This window comes from Dendropsophus ebraccatus, chromosome 4, assembly GCF_027789765.1.
Source record: "Dendropsophus ebraccatus isolate aDenEbr1 chromosome 4, aDenEbr1.pat, whole genome shotgun sequence".
NCBI lineage: Eukaryota > Metazoa > Chordata > Amphibia > Anura > Hylidae > Dendropsophus > Dendropsophus ebraccatus.
The window spans coordinates 151,627,404-151,645,818 of NC_091457.1; the positions used below are offsets into that span (position 1 = coordinate 151,627,404).

Consider the following 18,415-nt stretch of genomic DNA (forward strand, 5'->3'; position numbering starts at 1 on the left):
TGCAAATAATTGTTGTTAAGCTGATCACTCTTTATAACATTCTGGAGTATATGCAAATTGCCATTTTAAAAACTGAAGCAATAGACTTTGTAAAAATTAATATTTATATCATTCTCAAAACTTTTGGCCATAACGGTATGGTCAGGTGGATTCCACTGTCCACCCAAAGAATTCACATCTCCATTTTTTGGGTGGATGACAGAATTCGCCTGACCATAGAATGGAGTCTATGGGACAGGCAGAGATGTGAGCGGGAGCACGCAGTGGTGAGTGTCTAATCCGCAATGAGAAGTTCCTCCGGATTCCCTCAGTGTGAACGCACCCTAACAGTACAGTGTCATAAATTTACAAGCAAAATGAGTCTTGAATTTTCTTGCACCTGGGCAATTTATTGAGCCTTTAGCTTCTTCTTCTTTTTTTTTTTTTGTTAGGCTGCTGCTCAGTTTAACACCCTCTTTAATAGGGCTACATCAAAACCAGATGTTTCTTGGGCCATAACAACCCTAGATAAATCCTTGCATTTAATTTTATAGCAGTTATTATCACAGTTGTAAAATCAAGCCACATGTGAACTAACATGTTAGTAAATCAGACATGAAATGAACTCCAGAAAAAATACTATGGGAGGAATTTATCACCTGTTTTGTAATGTACAATATGTTTGTAGCAGCCGTGTTGGATCATTTGTGCACTGGATACAGAAAAGTGGCAGCACTGCCGTCAGATTTTTACTAATGGAAACTTTTGGTGCTTCTTTAAGTTGCCAGGGCGGTGGTCAAGGGTTGGAGCACTCCATAAATTCAGGTATACAGCACTATATATTATACCCCGTGACCTTGCAGATTTATGTCAATGATCAGCACAGAGTCAAGTTGAAAGCTAGTGTAGAGCATTCATAAATGTCACCCACTAACACAGCATAGAAAAAGAGAGGATGTGTCTGTGTCCATATCCTAACCCCTTTAAAGGCTGTATTAGATGGCACAATAATAAGGAGGAAGCAAGCACCCACTTGTCAGCTACTGTACGTCCTTTTTTCCCTTTCATTCCCTGTGCTATTACACACAGACAACAAGCGGGTGCAGTGGAAGGGGTCACGGGGAGCATCAGGAGGGGCTGTGGGAAGCAGTAAGAGGGGCTGCGGGGAGCAGCAGAAAGGCCCGTGGGGAGCAGCAGAAGGGACTGTGGGAGGGGCCGTTGGGGAACAACAGGAGGGGGATGCTCGAATGATCCTTGAAACATTTGGGCTGCCCACTGAATTACACAGAGCGACACACACACATCATGCTCTTCCAACATGTTGAAAGACCACGATCAGCCGACATTGTGCATGTCACCTGATTGTGCCCTTTTAACATGTCATATTACCCGAAACGATTATCGGCCTAAACAGCCGGAGAAGCATTAAGGAATAATCCTTTTGTGTAACAGAGCCCCAAGAGTGACAATAGACCATTATTGCTTGCTGATTGTAAACCCTTTTTTTTCTTCTACCTTGTACATGCATGGTATCCACAGTCAGATCTATTATAAAAAAGCAATCAGGTTTAGGATGTGTCGCAATGGTTCCACAGAAATGAGTCAAAAGAGGTTTGCTGTTTTAGTGTTCAGATTATCACTAAGTAAAGTTTAATTTAAGCAACAGTTTACCTTGTCCAAACACAAGAGACTTTATCTCCAATGAGATACATTGCTGATGTGCATAATCCCCATAGGGGGAAGCAGCAGGTCTCAGACAGCACTCCTCCCATTCTGTGCATTCCTGTGCACACTTGTTTCAAAACCGTTCAAATAAGGGGGAAGTTAATTCGGAGATTAAAAACAAGGCCAGTCTGTGAGTAGTCTCACTCTGGCTGAAGCTGTGGCAGGAGAAACAAGCTGCTTAAAGGACAAATGCTCAGTTAATGGTCTTCTACAATGTCTTTACTGGGATATGTACTTCTGCTTACAGTTGCCTTATGCTGTACTGCAGTTCCAGCTCCAGATAAAAGTAAGGATCTGCAACCTTTCTCCATGTTTTAGCAACTAACCTGCTTTCCTTTGTATTATACTGTATTTGCAAACATGTCCAAAAGCTAAATGCCATGACTGTGGTGGGTGAAGAAAAAGATGGTGTAACTTTTTAAGGCGCTGAAAAATAACATAAGGATATATATATATATATATATATATATATATATATATATATATATATATAATTAGAGGAAGAGTTGTATTATTTTTATGCTATATACTTACAAAGTAAGAACCATGAATAACATATAATGTATCTCTCTCATAACTATTTGTATGAAACAAGGTGTCTAAGGCTGATTATTACTGACTATTTTTTGCACTTTTTCCACTATAAATTTCAGTGCTCAGTTTTTTGGATGGACAGTATACAGTAGTTTGCTAGTTCATGATTAAGAAGAACCTTTCCTGCTAGTACCACATTATTTATCCCCTGTGTAGTGCTGACTACTTTCATCCCTCTTCCTTTAAGTCATATCCATCTATCTCCAAAGATTCTGACAGCACTCCCAGTAGATAGAAGTCATACGTACAGTTTATTCCATAACAAAAGTTAAAAAAAAAAAGTGTGTGAGGTGGTTTAAAGGTTTTTTTTTTTTTGCAGTTTTCTGTGTTGCACTGTTTTGGCTATGGAATAAACTGCATGTGTAACTTCTATATACTGAGAGTACTGTCAGAATCTATCTATCTATCTATCTATCTATCTATCTATCTATCTATCTATCTCCTATCTATCTATCTATCTATCTATCTATCTATCTATCTATCTATCTATCTATCTCCTATCTATCTATCTATCTATCTATCTATCTATCTATCTATCTTCTACCTATCTATCTATCTATCTATCTATCTATCTATCTATCTATCTCCTATCTATCTATCTATCTATCTATCTATCTATCTATCTATCTATCTATCTATCTCCTATCTATCTATCTATCTTCTATCTATCTCCTATCTATCTATCTATCTTCTATCTATCTATCTATCTCCTATCTATCTATCCATCTATCTATATATCTATCTCCTATCTATCTATCTATCTATCTATCTATCTATCTATCTATCTATCTTCTATCTATCTATCTATCTATCTATCTATCTATCTCATATCTATCTATCTCATATCATGTCTTACAGGATTTTCAAACTTTGCATTTTTTATTATGTTTATAAGAATTAAAGGAGAGGTCCAGGGAAAATAATTAGGGGCAAGGGGAACATAATAAACAGATGCTATTTACCTCTCTCTGTGCCTCCGCAGTGAAGTGTCACGAGCTCTGGGAAAGCATTTTGCCCCGAGTTGTTGTCATCATGACAAAAATACCAGGTCCGGCTGATATATCTTGCCCGCTCAGCTAGTGAATGGAGCGTTGTCCTGCCCCAGTCATTGCCTGGCTGAGCCGGCAGTCCATCAGCCAAGTCATGACATTGATACATAAGGAGATCCTGGCTCAGTAAGAGGACACATAAAGAGTTAAAGAAGTGCGGCAAAAATGTTTATTAAAGTATTGTATTGCCCCTAAAAGTTATACAAATCACTAATATACACTTACTATAGGAAATGCACATAAAGGGGGGAGATTTATCAAAGGGTGTAAAATTTAGACTGGTGCAAACTGGCCACAGCAACCAATCACAGCTCCTCTTTGCTTTCAGCAGAAGCTGAGCTGTGATTGGTTGCTGTGGCCAGTTTGCAACAGTCTTAATTTTACACCCTTTAATAAATCTCCCCCAAAGTGCTTTTTTTCCCCTGCACTTACTACTGCATCAAGGCTTCACTTCCTGGATAACATGGTGATGTCACTTCCTGGATAACATGGTGATGTCACGACCCGACTCCCAGAGCTGTGCGGGCTGTGGATTCTGGAGAGGATGAGGGCAGGGGGACACTGAGGGACACAGGGCACTGGAGGGACAGTACAGGATTCAGTACGTTGATGCCTTATTAGTGACAGCAATGTATTTACTGCAATAAAGGGAACAGCATGGTCCATACTAATGTGTCTGATACAGCCGCTCGACCATACTCAGTCCTTAACAGTTGACTGGCTGAGCTGCAGTATCAGGCTCATCACCTCTGCCCCTAAAGCAACACAAAAGTCAAAGTCCAGAGATAAAGTTATTTTGTTTGTTAAAAGTTCTAGACACTGGATGTCCTAGTTTGCATAAAATTGGGTATAATTAATAATAATCAGGAAAAAAAATGTTGTTGTGGAATTTGTTGGCAAAGAGAAGTATTGGACTTGTTCCAAACACAATGAAATCTTTTGGAAAGAGACCAATAAACAATCTGCTGGCAAAGAGAGAAAGAGAGTGATATACAGATACATATACAGTGTCCAAGTGAAAAAAAACTGCCCCTCCTGTTTGGAACTCCTGAATAATGGTAACAATCCTGGTGGTATGAAGTGGCCCATGATTAATGGAGATAGTTTAGGGTGGATAATGTATGGTTGTGTGCTCACTTTTCTCACGGCTATGAATGAGAATGTTTCACAGGATTACTGGCTTAGGGTCCTTTTACACACAGAGATAAATCACTTAACCGCTCATTTTGTGAGGTGTCATTTTTTGCGCCATGATCTGTACTTTCTACAATCTTTCTGGATTTGATGTGACCAAAAACCAGCAATTTTGCATATTGGCAGGTTTTTGCGCTTACGCCGTTTACCATGCAAGATAAGGAATGAGATAATTTAAAAGTTCGGGTGATTGCTCACGCGGCTATACCAAATATTTATTTATATTTATAAAATGGGCAAAGAGGGTGATTAAAACTTTTGGCTATGTTCACACTACGTAAGTTTTCGGCCGTAGCACATTCCGTGAATAAGCGGCCGGAGACTTACGTAGTTTGCGTATAATGGAAAGTATACGAAGTACGGCTGCACAGTTCACACTACGTACGAACTTACGCCCGGATCGTATGCGGCGCCGTAAAAAATGAACCAGACGATTGTTTGCGGACGAAAATGCCGTAACTTACGCCCATAGCGTTACATGCGATCCCGTACGTAGTGGTGATTTCTTCATTTTTGCAGCTTTTTGTGCCGACCCAAAAGGTTCTGTGGGGTGTCCGGGGCTAGGAGAAGATTTCCAAGTAAAAGACCGCTGTCAGATCGCTACGTAGGACGCTCGGGAAGCGTAAGTAGACTTCGGACTTAAGTTCGCGCTACGTACGTAGCCGGCCGCAAGTAGCGTAAATCCCCGGCCGGAGTTTACCGTCCGGCTGTGAAAATATGCGGCCGGACATATACGCAGTTTTAAAAAAATTAATTAGCTGGGAGCGGCGATCTGCCATTCCGGCTAATACATGTGTCCTCTCTGCTTCCCCCTAACAGCAGCAGGACGAGTATGCATCAGTAAGAGGTTAAATTTTAACAATTTTTTGCAGGTTAATCATCCTGTGTAAAAGGCTCTTTATGAAAAAATATTATATAATGATACTCTGTCAGGAGATGTACACCCTTTGGGGGGGGGGGGGGATTTATTAAGATTGTGTACTCGTATGCCAGTAATAAGTATAGACCCACTCCCACGCACCCTGCACAGCAGGCACAGAAATCCCCAGAGCAAAAGTCTGCGCCTTTTCCCTGGCAAATGACAGGGCACATCATGATAAATTTTTGCGCTTACCGCACGAGATCAGTAATGTGATTAATTAATAGTTCGGGCGATTACGCACGTGGCGATAGCAAACATGTTTATTTATTTATTTATTTATTTACTTTTATTTTACTTTTTATTTATCTCCCCCACTAGACACCAGGGAACAGCTGCATATATTAATCGGAGGCAGCTGTCAACTTTGACAGCTGCCTCTGATTACCTGATCAGCGGGCACCACAAACCAAAGGGAAAGAGATGCACAGTCCATAAAAAATCCACTCTGGGTGCTAAACCTCTATATAGAAAACTAGTACAATACAAAACAACAAGAAGTATATAGAAACACCGGTAAGCACACCGTAATAATGATAACCAAATACATAGTTTATTGAAAATCACAAATACAAATAATAGCCAAACATGATTAAACCCCCCCTAAAAACACTTAAAATCGTCCCACATGATTCAATAGTTGTCAGAAAAATAGTCAAACAACCAACTCCCTAGCCTGTAAATACTGGGACACTATCTGGTATAAAACAATACAACAAATCTAGCTGGTACTGTATAAATACACAATCCTCCCTATAAATAACAGTAAAGTGCTAATGCATACACAATCCAAAAAGACCAAAAAAAAAAATATATATAAATAATATAAATATAAATGTATACAAGATTAGTGCAAACAGAATACAATAAAAAGCTAAGCAGTGTACTACACTATCAGGGAGAAAAACACAGTATATCACCAGTGACCATGAGAACACCAGAGAGCTTCCAGGCTGGGAGACCGAACCCCACACGTTCCGTCCACTAACTGGACTTTCTCAAGGGTCTGATCAGCGGGCACAGCGATCGGACCGTGCCCGGTAATAGCCGCGGTCCCGGGCTACATGCGGCACCCGCGATCGGGGCGGTTCAGAGCGGGGTCGCTGCGCGGCCCCGCTTTGAACACCTCCTGGGGACATATCACGTACGGGTACGTGATATGTCCCTAGGAGGTTAAACAATAATTGTTCCGTGTAAAAGGGCCTTTACTAGAGATGAGCCGAAGTGCTCATCAAGTGAAGCGAAATGCTTGGTTTGATCAGCGCTCCGCTTATCACAATGCCGGGCTTCCCGCACTGCTCCGCTCCCTGCCACACCACTCCGGGTGCCAGGGAAAAGCTTGATCCAATCTTCTCCTTACTTCTCCTAGTTTCCCAGGGTTGAATCCAGCTTTTTCCCCCATCCTGGGAGGAGTGGCATGGAGCAGAGCAGTGCGGGAATCAGCAGAGCGCCGATCAAATGAAGCGATTTGCTTCGCTTGATGAGTGCTGTGGCTCATTTCTAGCCTTTACTGTATTTTTAACTTGTCTGAACTGTGATGGTGCTGTTCTTATCTCTTCTCCCTATGCTTACGATTTACAAAATAATGTGTTTCCTCTGTCCATGGTGCTGAAACAGCATGAACACTTATATATCACATCTCCAAGCCTCCACACATATCACGTAGGTGATATATTATGAATGTATATGTATTCCCTAATGTAGACTTATTCCTCCACTCCGTCTTTGACCTCCTATTGTACATGCCCTGACAATCTGTGCAGGCCCTTGGCTTGATGCAGGGGCAGGAGATATGAAGGGGTTGTTGATGGGGCTCTGGAAAAATAGGAGCCTAAAACGTAACTTTTACTAGTTTTGCCCAAAAAATCTGACTCAAGACTCAAGTTATAGACTGCCAGACAATATACAAACAAAACAAAATAGCATATGAACTACAGAGTGCCGAATGCGTGATGGCAGGAAAGGGCATAGATTGCAGTATCATTTTAATGCACCCTTTTTAGCACATAGGATAAGACATTCTTATACACAGAGAAAAATTTTCTATTAGCTCTAACTGTCCCTTTCCTCTCTACGAATTTCCTCCTTACTATCACAAGGATTCCTCAGGGGAGATATCTTATATTGTTATATTAGATATAGATTTGAGTGTAGCAACTGAAATAATGGCTATGTACATAAAAAAATAATAATGGGCTCTCGAAACAAGAGACAACATTTGCCTGGTGGTAGAAAAAAATAATCAAGTATTATTAGATAAACCATGAGGGGATCTAGGGGTGGCGGCCAAAGACTCTGGGATTGGCTGGTCCTATGACTTCCCATTCATAGTTGGCTAGCTTATTTGTTTTTCTCTGGGGATATAGCAGCTGTGGAAAAGCCACTGGACACTGTATTTATCCCAAGTTACAAGAGCATTGTCCTCTATAGAGTATGACTATCATGATTCTATAGTATATAACTATGATGATACTATAGTGTATGACTATGATGATACTATAGTGCAGTGCTTCTCAAACTTTTTCTACTGGAGCCTCACCCAACAGATCAAGGCCATGTTTGGGCCTCACCAAACTGACCAAGAGGGTGCCTGGGCCTCACCAGATTGACCAAGAGGGTGCCTGGGCCTTACCAAATTGACCAAGAGGGTGCCTGGGCCTTACCAAATTGACCAAGAGGGTTCCTGGGCCTTACCAAATTGACCAAGAGGGTGCCTGGGCCTTACCAAATTGACCAAGAGGGTTCCTGGGCCTCATTAGCTATGGTTGAAGTCCATTTAAATAATGCTAGAGCTACCTTTTACTCATCACCCAAGCTCTAAATACTAATAAAGCAACTACAAAATAAATTTATAATGTTGGTAAAATGGAGATTTTTACAAACAGCCACAGAACTTGCAGATCATAGTTGCTTTGTAAAAACTGGCTCCCCAGCTGGGCCTCACCAACAACTCGGGGGCGCCTCACAGTTTGAGAAGCACTGCTATAGTGTATGACTATGATGATACTATAGTGTATGACTGTAATGAGACAATAGTGTATGACTGTGATGATACTATAGTGTATGACCATGATCATACTATAGTGTATGACTGTGATGATACTACAGTGTATGACTATGATAATACTATAGAGTATGACTGTGATGATACTACAGTGTATGCCTATGATAATACTATAGAGTATGACTGTGATGATACTCCAGAGTTGGCTATGATGATACTATAGTGTAGGAATATGATGATACTACATAGTTGAGTATGAGGATACTATAGTGTATAACTATGAATATACTATAGTGTATGACTATAATGATACTACAGTGTATGACCAGGATGATACTATAGTGTATGACCAGGATAATACTACATAGCTGACTATGATGATACTATAGTGTATGACCAGGATAATACTACATAGCTGACTATGATGATACTATAGTGTATGACCATGATGATACTATAGTGTATGACTATGATGATACTACAGTGTATGACCATGATGATAATATGGTGTATGACTATGATGATACTATAGTGTATGACCATGATGATACTATAGTGTATGACTATGATGATACTACAGTGTATGACCATGATGATAATATGGTGTATGACTATGATGATACTATAGTTAATGACCATGATGATACTATAGTGTATGACTATGATGATACTATAGTGTATGCCTATGATGATACTATAGTGTATGACTATGATGATACTATAGTGTATGCCTATGATGATACTATAGTGTATGACTATGATGATACTACAGTGTATGACTATGATGATACTATAGTGTATGACTATGATGATACTATAGTGTATGACTATGATGATACTATAGTGTATGACTATGATGATACTACAGTATAGTGTATGACCATGATGATACTACAGTATAGTGTATGACTATGATGATACTATAGTGTATGACTGTGATGATACTACAGTGTATGACTATGATGCTACTATAGTATATGACTATGATGATACTATAGTGTATGACTATGATGATACTATAGTGTATGACTATGATGATACTATAGTGTATGACTATGATGATACTACAGTGTATCACTATGATGATACTACAGTGTATGACCATGATGATACTATAGTGTATGACCATGATGATAATATAGTGTATGACTATGATGATACTATAGTGTATGCCTATGATGATACTATAGTGTATGACCATGATGATACTATAGTGTATGACTATGATGATACTATAGTGTATGCCTATGACATACCTCCCAACCGTCCCGGATTTCGCGGGACAGTCCCGTTTTCGGGGTGCTGTCCCGCGGTCCCGGAACGGCCCCCAGTGTCCCGCAATATATGTGGCCCCAGCGAAAAAAACAATAAACCAGTAACTCACCTGTCCTCCGGTCCCAGCAGCTCCTCTCTCGGCAGAGTGCGCACTCCCGTCATCCTCCGGGGCGGGCAGCGGGGTACAGAGTCACTGACTGTACCGGAAGTAATTCATATAGAGGCTGCAGGTCACTTCCGGTACAGTCAGTGTCTGTATACCCGCTGCCCGCCCCGGAGGATGACGGGAGTGCGCGCTCTGCCGGGAGAGGAGCTGCTGGGACCGGAGGACAGGTGAGTTACTGGTTTATTGTTTTTTCCGCTGGGGCCACACTAATGGGGGGTATTGGCTACTATGTGGGGCATATATGGGGGGATTGGCTACTCTGTGGGGCGCTATATGGGGGATTGGCTACTATGTGGGGCACTATATGGGGGCATTGGATACTATGTGGGGCACTATATGGGGGATTGGCTACTATGTGGGGCACTATATGGGGGATTGGCTACTATGTGGGGCATTATATGGGGGATTGGCTACTATGTGGGCACTCTATGGGGGATTGGCTACTATGTGGGGCACTATATGGGGATTGGCTACTATGTGGGGGGCACTATATGGGGGGATTGGCTACTATGTGGGGCTCTATATGGGGGATTGGATAATATGTGGGGCACTATATGGGGCATTAGCTACTATGTGGGGCACTATGTGGGGATTGGCTACTATGTGGGGCACTATATGGGGATTGGATACTATGTGGGGCACTATATGGGGATTGGATACTATGTGGGGCACTATATGGGGGCATTGGCTACTATGTGGGGCACTATATGGGGGCATTGGCTACTATGTGGGGCACTATATGGGGATTGGCTACTATGTGGGGCACTATGTGGGGATTGGCTACTATGTGGGCACTATATGGGGGGATTGGCTACTATGTGGGGAACTATATGGGGGGATTGGCTACTATGTGGGGCACTATATGGGGGCATTGGCTACTATGTGGGGCACTATGTGGGGATTGGCTACTATGTGGGCACTATATGGGGGGATTGGCTACTATGTGGGGAACTATATGGGGGGATTGGCTACTATGTGGGGCACTATATGGGGGCATTGGCTACTATGTGGGGCACTATATGGGGGCATAGGCTACTATGTGGGGCTCTATATGGGGGCATTGGCTACTATATGGGGCACTATATGAGGCATTGGATACTATGTGGGGCATATATGGGGGCATTGGATACTATGTGGGGCATATATGGGGGCATTGGATACTATGTGGGGCACTATAATGGGGGATTGGATACTATATAGGGCATTTTTGGGGGGATTGGATACTATATAAGGCACTATTCAGTCAGCAGCATGTGGTGACTGTAGGGGAGTGGCTATGGAGGGTTGCTATGGGGGCGTGGCTATGGAGGGTCGCTATGGGGGCGTGGCTATGGGGACCGCGGCGCACATGTCCCTCTTTGCTCTTTGCAAAAGTTGGGAGGTATGCTATGATGATACTATAGTGTATGACTATGATGATACTATAATGTATGACTATGATGATACTATAGTGTATGACTATGATGATACTATAGTGTATGACTATGATGATACTATAGTGTATGACTATGATGATACTCCAGACTTGACAATGATGTACATTGAAGACCATAGCTTTGGCTAGCTAAATGACTCATTTTAATAGAGAACTGAAGGACAATCTAGTTTTAAACCTTATGAGACAAGGTTAGATCAGACACTGTGAAAGCTACATATGCTGTAGTAGTATCCTAACTAACAGAAGGGGGGGTCAATGTATTATATCTCATTACATCATTCTGTCAGTGCAGGACGTGTGTTCTACGAGTCCGCTCCTCTTTTCTATGAAGCGAGCTACAGTATGCTCTGGATGTCCAGCCTGTCTGATCTAGTATGTCCTGTTCTATCTGTGTATTTTCCAGGAAGAGGGATATGCAAAGGGCATGCAACCCCCCCCCCCCCCCCCCCCCGTACTGTTTCTCTATATATCAGGCTTCTGCACATTGACCTTCCTGATGCTGACTTGACTGCAGTTGAGTCTGTGTGAATGCATCATACCAGCTTTGATGGTACTTTGCTGGCCGGGTGGCAACTCTGCCACCATCATATATTGCTCCCAATCTGCACAATCACACTGGGTATATACCCAGTGCATAGCACACATCCTGCACATCCACCACCCACACACAGTATACAGAAGAGGTTATATACCACTCTCATTGAAATGAATCCAAGTCTATAGCTGCTAAACCATACCCCTAAGAAAGCTGCAGTAAAGCCAGATTCAGCCTGTCCTAAACTAACTACATTTTAGTATATAATCCTATGGTAATTTTACTTCAGTAGCAATATGATTGATATAATGTGGATATAACTTAACCTCCCCATAGCAATAGCCAGCCCCAAACCCTATAGTAATGAAGGTGGCACTCCTCCACTTCAGGGCCTTGTGCAGCCTGTCCTCTGGTTTTAGAGTTAGGTGAATGAAGCAATGTTCCCATTTACACATAGCATTTATAGTCAATGACATTCAGTAAACTGCTCTGGAGCATCACCTAGTGTTAGGAAGATATACTGCAGGTCCTTTCATATTTAGCTGTAGCCATGGATTTCAAGTGATTTACAAAGCCTCCATGAAGGGAACCTGGTATCACTTCTATCCTGCCTGAACCGCATGCCATCAAAGTCAATCTCTGGTGTCTTCTCCCATGCCTGCTGGCCTTTATTGATTGATCTCACCCTTTCCCTGAATAGGGATAAACCTATCATTAAAGGCAGGTAGGATGGTGAGAAGTTGCCGGGGACCGCCCTGATGACCCGTGGTTGAGGCTATGTTCACACTACGTATATGTCCGGCCGCATATTTTCCGCGGCCGGACATATACGTATGAAACTCCGGCTGGGACTTTACGCAAGTTGCGGCCGGATACGTACGGACCGCAAACTTACGCCCGCAGTCTACTTACGATTCCCTAGCGCCCTACGTAGCGATCTGACAGCGGTCTTTTACTTGGAAATCTTCGCCTAGCCCCGGACACCCCACAGAACCTTTTGGATCGGCACAAAAAGCTTTCAAAATGAAGAAATCACCACTACGTACGGGACCGCATGTAACGCTACAGGAGTAAGTTACGGCATTTCCGTCCCGAAACAATGGTCTGGTTAATTTTTTACGGCACCGCATACGATCCGGGCGTAAGTTCGTAAGTAGTGTGAACTGTGCGGCCGTAGATCATATACTTTACATTGTACGCAAACTACGTAAGTTTCCGGCCGTTAAACGGATGCTGAAAACGCAGTGTGAACCTAGCCTAACCCTGAAATGTCTGCAACAATTAGCCCGCCTCACACATGTGAATAAATAGTTATAAGAAGTCAGTACAAGCAGAACTATGTATGATCAAGAACTCTAGGTATTATGTGGGGAGAATGGTTTTGTTATTCATGCCCTTCCTTGAAATAATAAAATGGCTTCCATAATTTCTCATATATAAAGTACTAGAGCCGTCACACAACTGCACTGTTCTCCATACCGGCACAGAGTTACAGGACGGCCATCAGTGCAGGCTGCAGAACAGACATCAGAAGAGTGGGCGGGGCCTCTGAGTGAGCTGCCCGGTCAACGCCCCTCCCCGCTGTGCGCGCGAAGTGGGCGGGAAGAGCTTAGGCGTAGTGTGAGAAGAGAAGCCTCTTAGGTGATGGCCGTGTCCCCAGTGTAATGAGTGAGAGTCATCACACAGCTGTACCACTCACCATGCAGGCACTGTGTTACAGGACGGACATCAATGCAGCTCAGGGGGGAAGAGAATGGGCGGAGCCTCTGTCCTCAGCTGCTTGGGCCACGCCCCCCACTCCCTGCGGTGCGCGCGATATTGGCGGGAAGAGCTGAGGCGGGAACCGTGTGGTGTGTGAGAAAGCTCTGAGGAGACGGCTCTGTCTGCAGGGGGGGCAGCTAGTGATGGGTACAGTGTGGAGGCCAAGTGTAATCCACGGCACTGTGAAGGGAAACGCTGTTCTGACAGGAACACAGAGGCGTTGACTGTGAGGGGAAGGTGGATAATGTTTGTAAATCCTTATATCCAGGGTCTCCATTAAAATGGGCACATGATGATGATGGTGGGCATGTGGTGTATCCACTACTGCATAGCTTCGCAAAGCAAATCCTCATAAAAATCCACACAGGCTTTGTTGTGAATCTGCTGCCAATTGTACAGGCTTTTTTTTATGAGGAAATTGTCAATAAATGAACAACAAAAAAAATAATGTCAGCACCTTTACATTGTGTGTATACGAGGTAACAAAAATCACAAATACTGTAACGTGCTGCACATGGGAAAATCCAGAGCTAATGAGGGAGATTCATCAAACTGGTGTGAAGTAGAATTGGCTCAGTTGCCCCTGGCAACCAATCAGATCCCACCTTTCATTCCTCACAGACTCTTTTGGAAATGAAAGGTGGAATCTGATTGGTTGCTAGGGGCAACTAAGACAATTCTTCACACCAGTTTGATAAATCTTCCCCAATATGTCTAATGTGCAGTTACCTTTATTTGGGTTGCCTTCGGGGGCCCATGGCTGCTTACATTTTACTGTGGCCTCATAATCCAGGGTGCATGCCTCAAATCTCTGGGAGAGTGCCACTTTCCAGTGACAGAGGAAGCCTCCCCCATCACACTGCCTAGTAAGATGACAATAAAAGGTTTGTCCTAAGATTGACAGGTAGGTGGTTGGCTTTAGCCAACCACCGGGATCCCCTCCAATTCTAAGAATGGAGGTACATCGTCCATTACATATCAAACATTGCTGAGCCCAGTGCTGTGAAGAGAATGTATTAGGATTTGACCCTGGGATAACCCCTTTAAATGGTCACAGTCACTTGTGACGTTATTATTTCCTCCATTTAATTTCCTATGGTTTGTAACATATTAATAGTGTGTTTTCCTCGAAAATAAGACAACATTTTATATTAAACGGGTGTTCCACTCAAACATATCTTTTGATATGTTGATGCCCATGATGATGACTAACAATTCCTTCTATGCCTGTTATTATGTATTCAGTCTCCTTCTCACAGTCCTTAGCTGCTGCTTTCTATTGCATACAGTGCTTCTGTGTGTTAGCCCCTTTCTCTGCCCCCCCCCCCCCCCCCCATTCTGATATGGCTAATGTAAACAAGTCCCTGACTGGAATACCCCTTTAATGTTTTGAAAAATGAAAAATAAATAAATACATGTCTTTTTGGGGGGGAGAAACAATAGTTGGCTACCCTAGTGTATGCCCCACTGTTATTAAGCTCCTATTCTGTAAGTTCCCCTCTAGTTAGGCATCTATACTTCATACCTCCCTCCCCCTTTGTAGTTGTTCCCCTCATACTGTATACACCCCCCACCCCCACTGCAGTTTTTTCCCATACAGTATACATTCCCCTCTGCAGTAACCCCCCCCCCCCATGCTTTATACCTTCATCCCCCCTCTGTAGTTGTCCCCCCATACTGTATACCTTTGTCTCTATATGTAGTAGTTCCCCCATACTGTATATATCTCCCCTCTGCAGGTAGTTCCCAATACTGTATACCTCCCCCCCCCCCCCTCTGTAGCTGGCCCCCACTCATATTCAATGTCCCCTACTGTGCATTTTCTGCCTCCCCTTTAGCTTGTGTCGAACAGGTGGGGGTGGAGCATAACAGGTCTGGCACTGATTGGCTGATGCTCAGCCACTCAGTTTCAAGGATCTGTTCAGCTGACTGTAATTAGTTTTGTTTTTGTTTTTTTTTTTGTTTTTTTATGGAATAGGGCTTATATTTCAAGCCTCTTTCTAAAAAGCCTGTAAAACCAAGCTAGGCCGTATTTTCGGAGGAAGGTCTTATTTTGGAACAAGCAAAGTAAATCACTTTATTTAACAGAAATGTCTTGTCAGCTGCCCTCCTACAATTGGCCAGAGAAGTAAGGGAAAGAAAGTGTTGGTGTTAACACTGCTGGATTTTTGTCTATTAGTGACTGTTTTTCAGTCCTGTAAACCAAACTTACATTGTAGGTTTGAGAAATAGCCTGAACATAGCTACTATTAGACTACTGTATGTTTTGACTGTTAGGCTATGTTCCCACAGCGTATCTTTTCGTAAAAACACGGCCGTTGTTGCAATCTGCAACAATGGCCGTACTTTGTGCGAAAAGACACGCTGCCTTATCTTCTATGGAATCCCGTCCGGAGCGTATACTATGTGGCAGGGATCCCTCGCGGTGCCGCAAGGAACGGACATGTCAGTTTTCTTCGGCCGCTATTCAGTGAATAGCGGCCGCAGAAAGCCCTGTCAGTGCACACGATGAAGCGAGCGGCCGCAAGCTTCATAGTGTGCTGTGAGGAGTTCTGATGCCGGCGCACTCAGATACGTCCGCATCAGAACTCTGCGGCATGAAAGATCATCCGGCCGGTACTGCAATACCGGCCGGGATGATCTTTTCAGAGACCGGCCATTCCGTGACCCAGCCAGGACGGTCGGTCTCTTAGGACGTGTGAACATAGCCTAATAGTTATTAGACGGGTACACCTTATATACACCATATATACATAGATACGGCAGAATACATTTTTGCCGCTATCCCAATGTACAGGATGTAAATGGAGCTACCCCCATACAGTTATTAATGCGTTTAAAGGAGAAGTCTGGCCATTTTTAAAATCTGGCAGGGGCAGGGGGGAATTTGATCAGGAGTATGAACTTACTCTCCCCGTGCCCATGGTGAATGGCAGAGTAGGCCTCCGCCAGGCTCCAGGATCTCCAGAACTGACATGTCATGACACAGCTGGTGGACTGGCTGCTCAGCCATTTAGTGACTGGGTGACACCCCGCTCCAGTCACTGATTGGTTGAGGGGCCAGTCCATCTGCCGGTACCATTCTTTTCCCCCCGTCATGGCGTCATCACAACACGGGAAAATACCTTCTGAAGGGGTTCCAAGGCTGATCCCACTGCTCACCACAGAAACGGGGAGAGATAAGTTTATACTCCTGATGAAATTTCCCCCTGCTCCTGCTGGCTGCCAGATTTTAAAAACGGACGGACTTCTTCTTTAAGTCAGTTATGTAGTTGATGTAGTTAGTCTAATGTAGTTGATGTACACTTTCAATTTTAATATTCAACGTAAATAAAACACAGAAGCACAGATTTTGGTGCTAAATTGGTCAGAATTTTTTTAAAGAGTTTAATGACTTCTAGGGTTCATGTTATGCGTGAATATGATAAGTAGGAGATTCACATTAATGTAACTGGGTCATTATTCCCCAAGGAAAGTTCTGTTGTAATGTAGTGTGATAATCATCCATTATATCATGCTCCAATGACTTCTGTTCATACTTCAGTGTTTCCCAGAGTTCACTATTAATGACAAACAGTGATTTATGTTAATGCAGGAGGATTACAGATTCTAGACTCCAGACTCCATTAATGCTTTGGAGTATAAACTGCTGAGCTTCATCATTAAAAGTTCTGTATGTCTGATTATGTTTATTATATTAAGAGCTATAATTTTAGCTATACAAAACATACTATGTTTCACTGTAAACTGTGCTTTATACAAGTACAGAATATAAATACATTTATAGTATTGGGTTAACCCATTAACTACACTGCAATGTACAGTATGTACTGTATAAAATATACAGCAGGTGTAGACTGGCTGTCTGTTTACGCTGCTAGGTTACAAAGCATTAGTAATGGCCAGTCAAGAAAGAGGGAACACCAAAGATGTCCGAGAGTTAGCCAGGACCTTAGAGGGGTAATCTCAATATTAAAGGACAACTCCGGCCAAAATGTATTTTTTATTATGTTATTACATAGGCAAAGTTACACAAGTTCCTAATTTACACATATTATGGGAAATGCACATATAGTGTCATTTCCTCCAATTTAGTAGATCAGGCAGGCTTCAATTTCTCTAAAAAAAAGTCATGTCACGAACCGGTCTATACCTGAAGGATCCAGCAGGGGGTGCAGTATACAGTGGTGCCTTGGATTACGAGCATAATTGGTTCCAGGACCGTGCTTGTAATCGAAATCCACTCTTAAACCAAAGCAAATTTTCCCATAAGAAATCATAGAAATGCAGACAATTGGTTCCAAACCCCCCAAATAATGATTTATTATTGTGAATAACATGTAAAACTAATGAAACAAACATTCAGAAACAGCAGAATATGTGATATTATAAGTTACTGTACATTAATGGAGAGTATGGGAAACACAAAGGCTGACAGAGACTGCAAGGAGCATGAAGGAATAAGCAGGGCAGATGTGGGCACATACATGCAGCGCTCTCTATCCGGGGAGAGAGGGGTTACAGCTATGGAGAGATTACCTTCACCGTCCTGTCCTCTGATGTAAGCCCAAGCCTGAAGTCGATTTGCTATGATTTGGAAGGTGGGGGAGACTTCCTGGGTCAGAGTACAGTGCTGTAGACCACGTTATGCAGACCATGCCCCTCCCCCACTCGCGCTTCCACCCAGCACAGGGAGCTCTTAAACCAAAGCAATGCTCTTAAACCAAGTCATAATTTTGAAAAACTGTGAGCTCTTAAACCAAAACGCTCTTAAAC

At 42.8% G+C, this 18,415-nt stretch overlaps 1 protein-coding gene across 4 annotated transcripts in view; it reads left to right on the plus strand.

Annotated features, from left to right (window-relative positions):
• Positions 1–1,762: 1,762 nt before the first annotated feature.
• Positions 1,763–18,415, plus strand: part of CFH (complement factor H) — a 142,836-nt gene continuing 126,183 nt past the window's right edge. For 2 of the 4 annotated variants that reach the window (XM_069967462.1, XM_069967465.1), the window contains exon 1: positions 1,763–1,990. In XM_069967462.1, the coding sequence (XP_069823563.1) occupies positions 1,918–1,990 (73 nt within the window). In that variant the 5' untranslated portion in view covers positions 1,763–1,917. The remainder of the gene's footprint in view (positions 1,991–18,415) is intronic. The other 2 variants (XM_069967464.1, XM_069967463.1) reach the window with 1 other exon arrangement.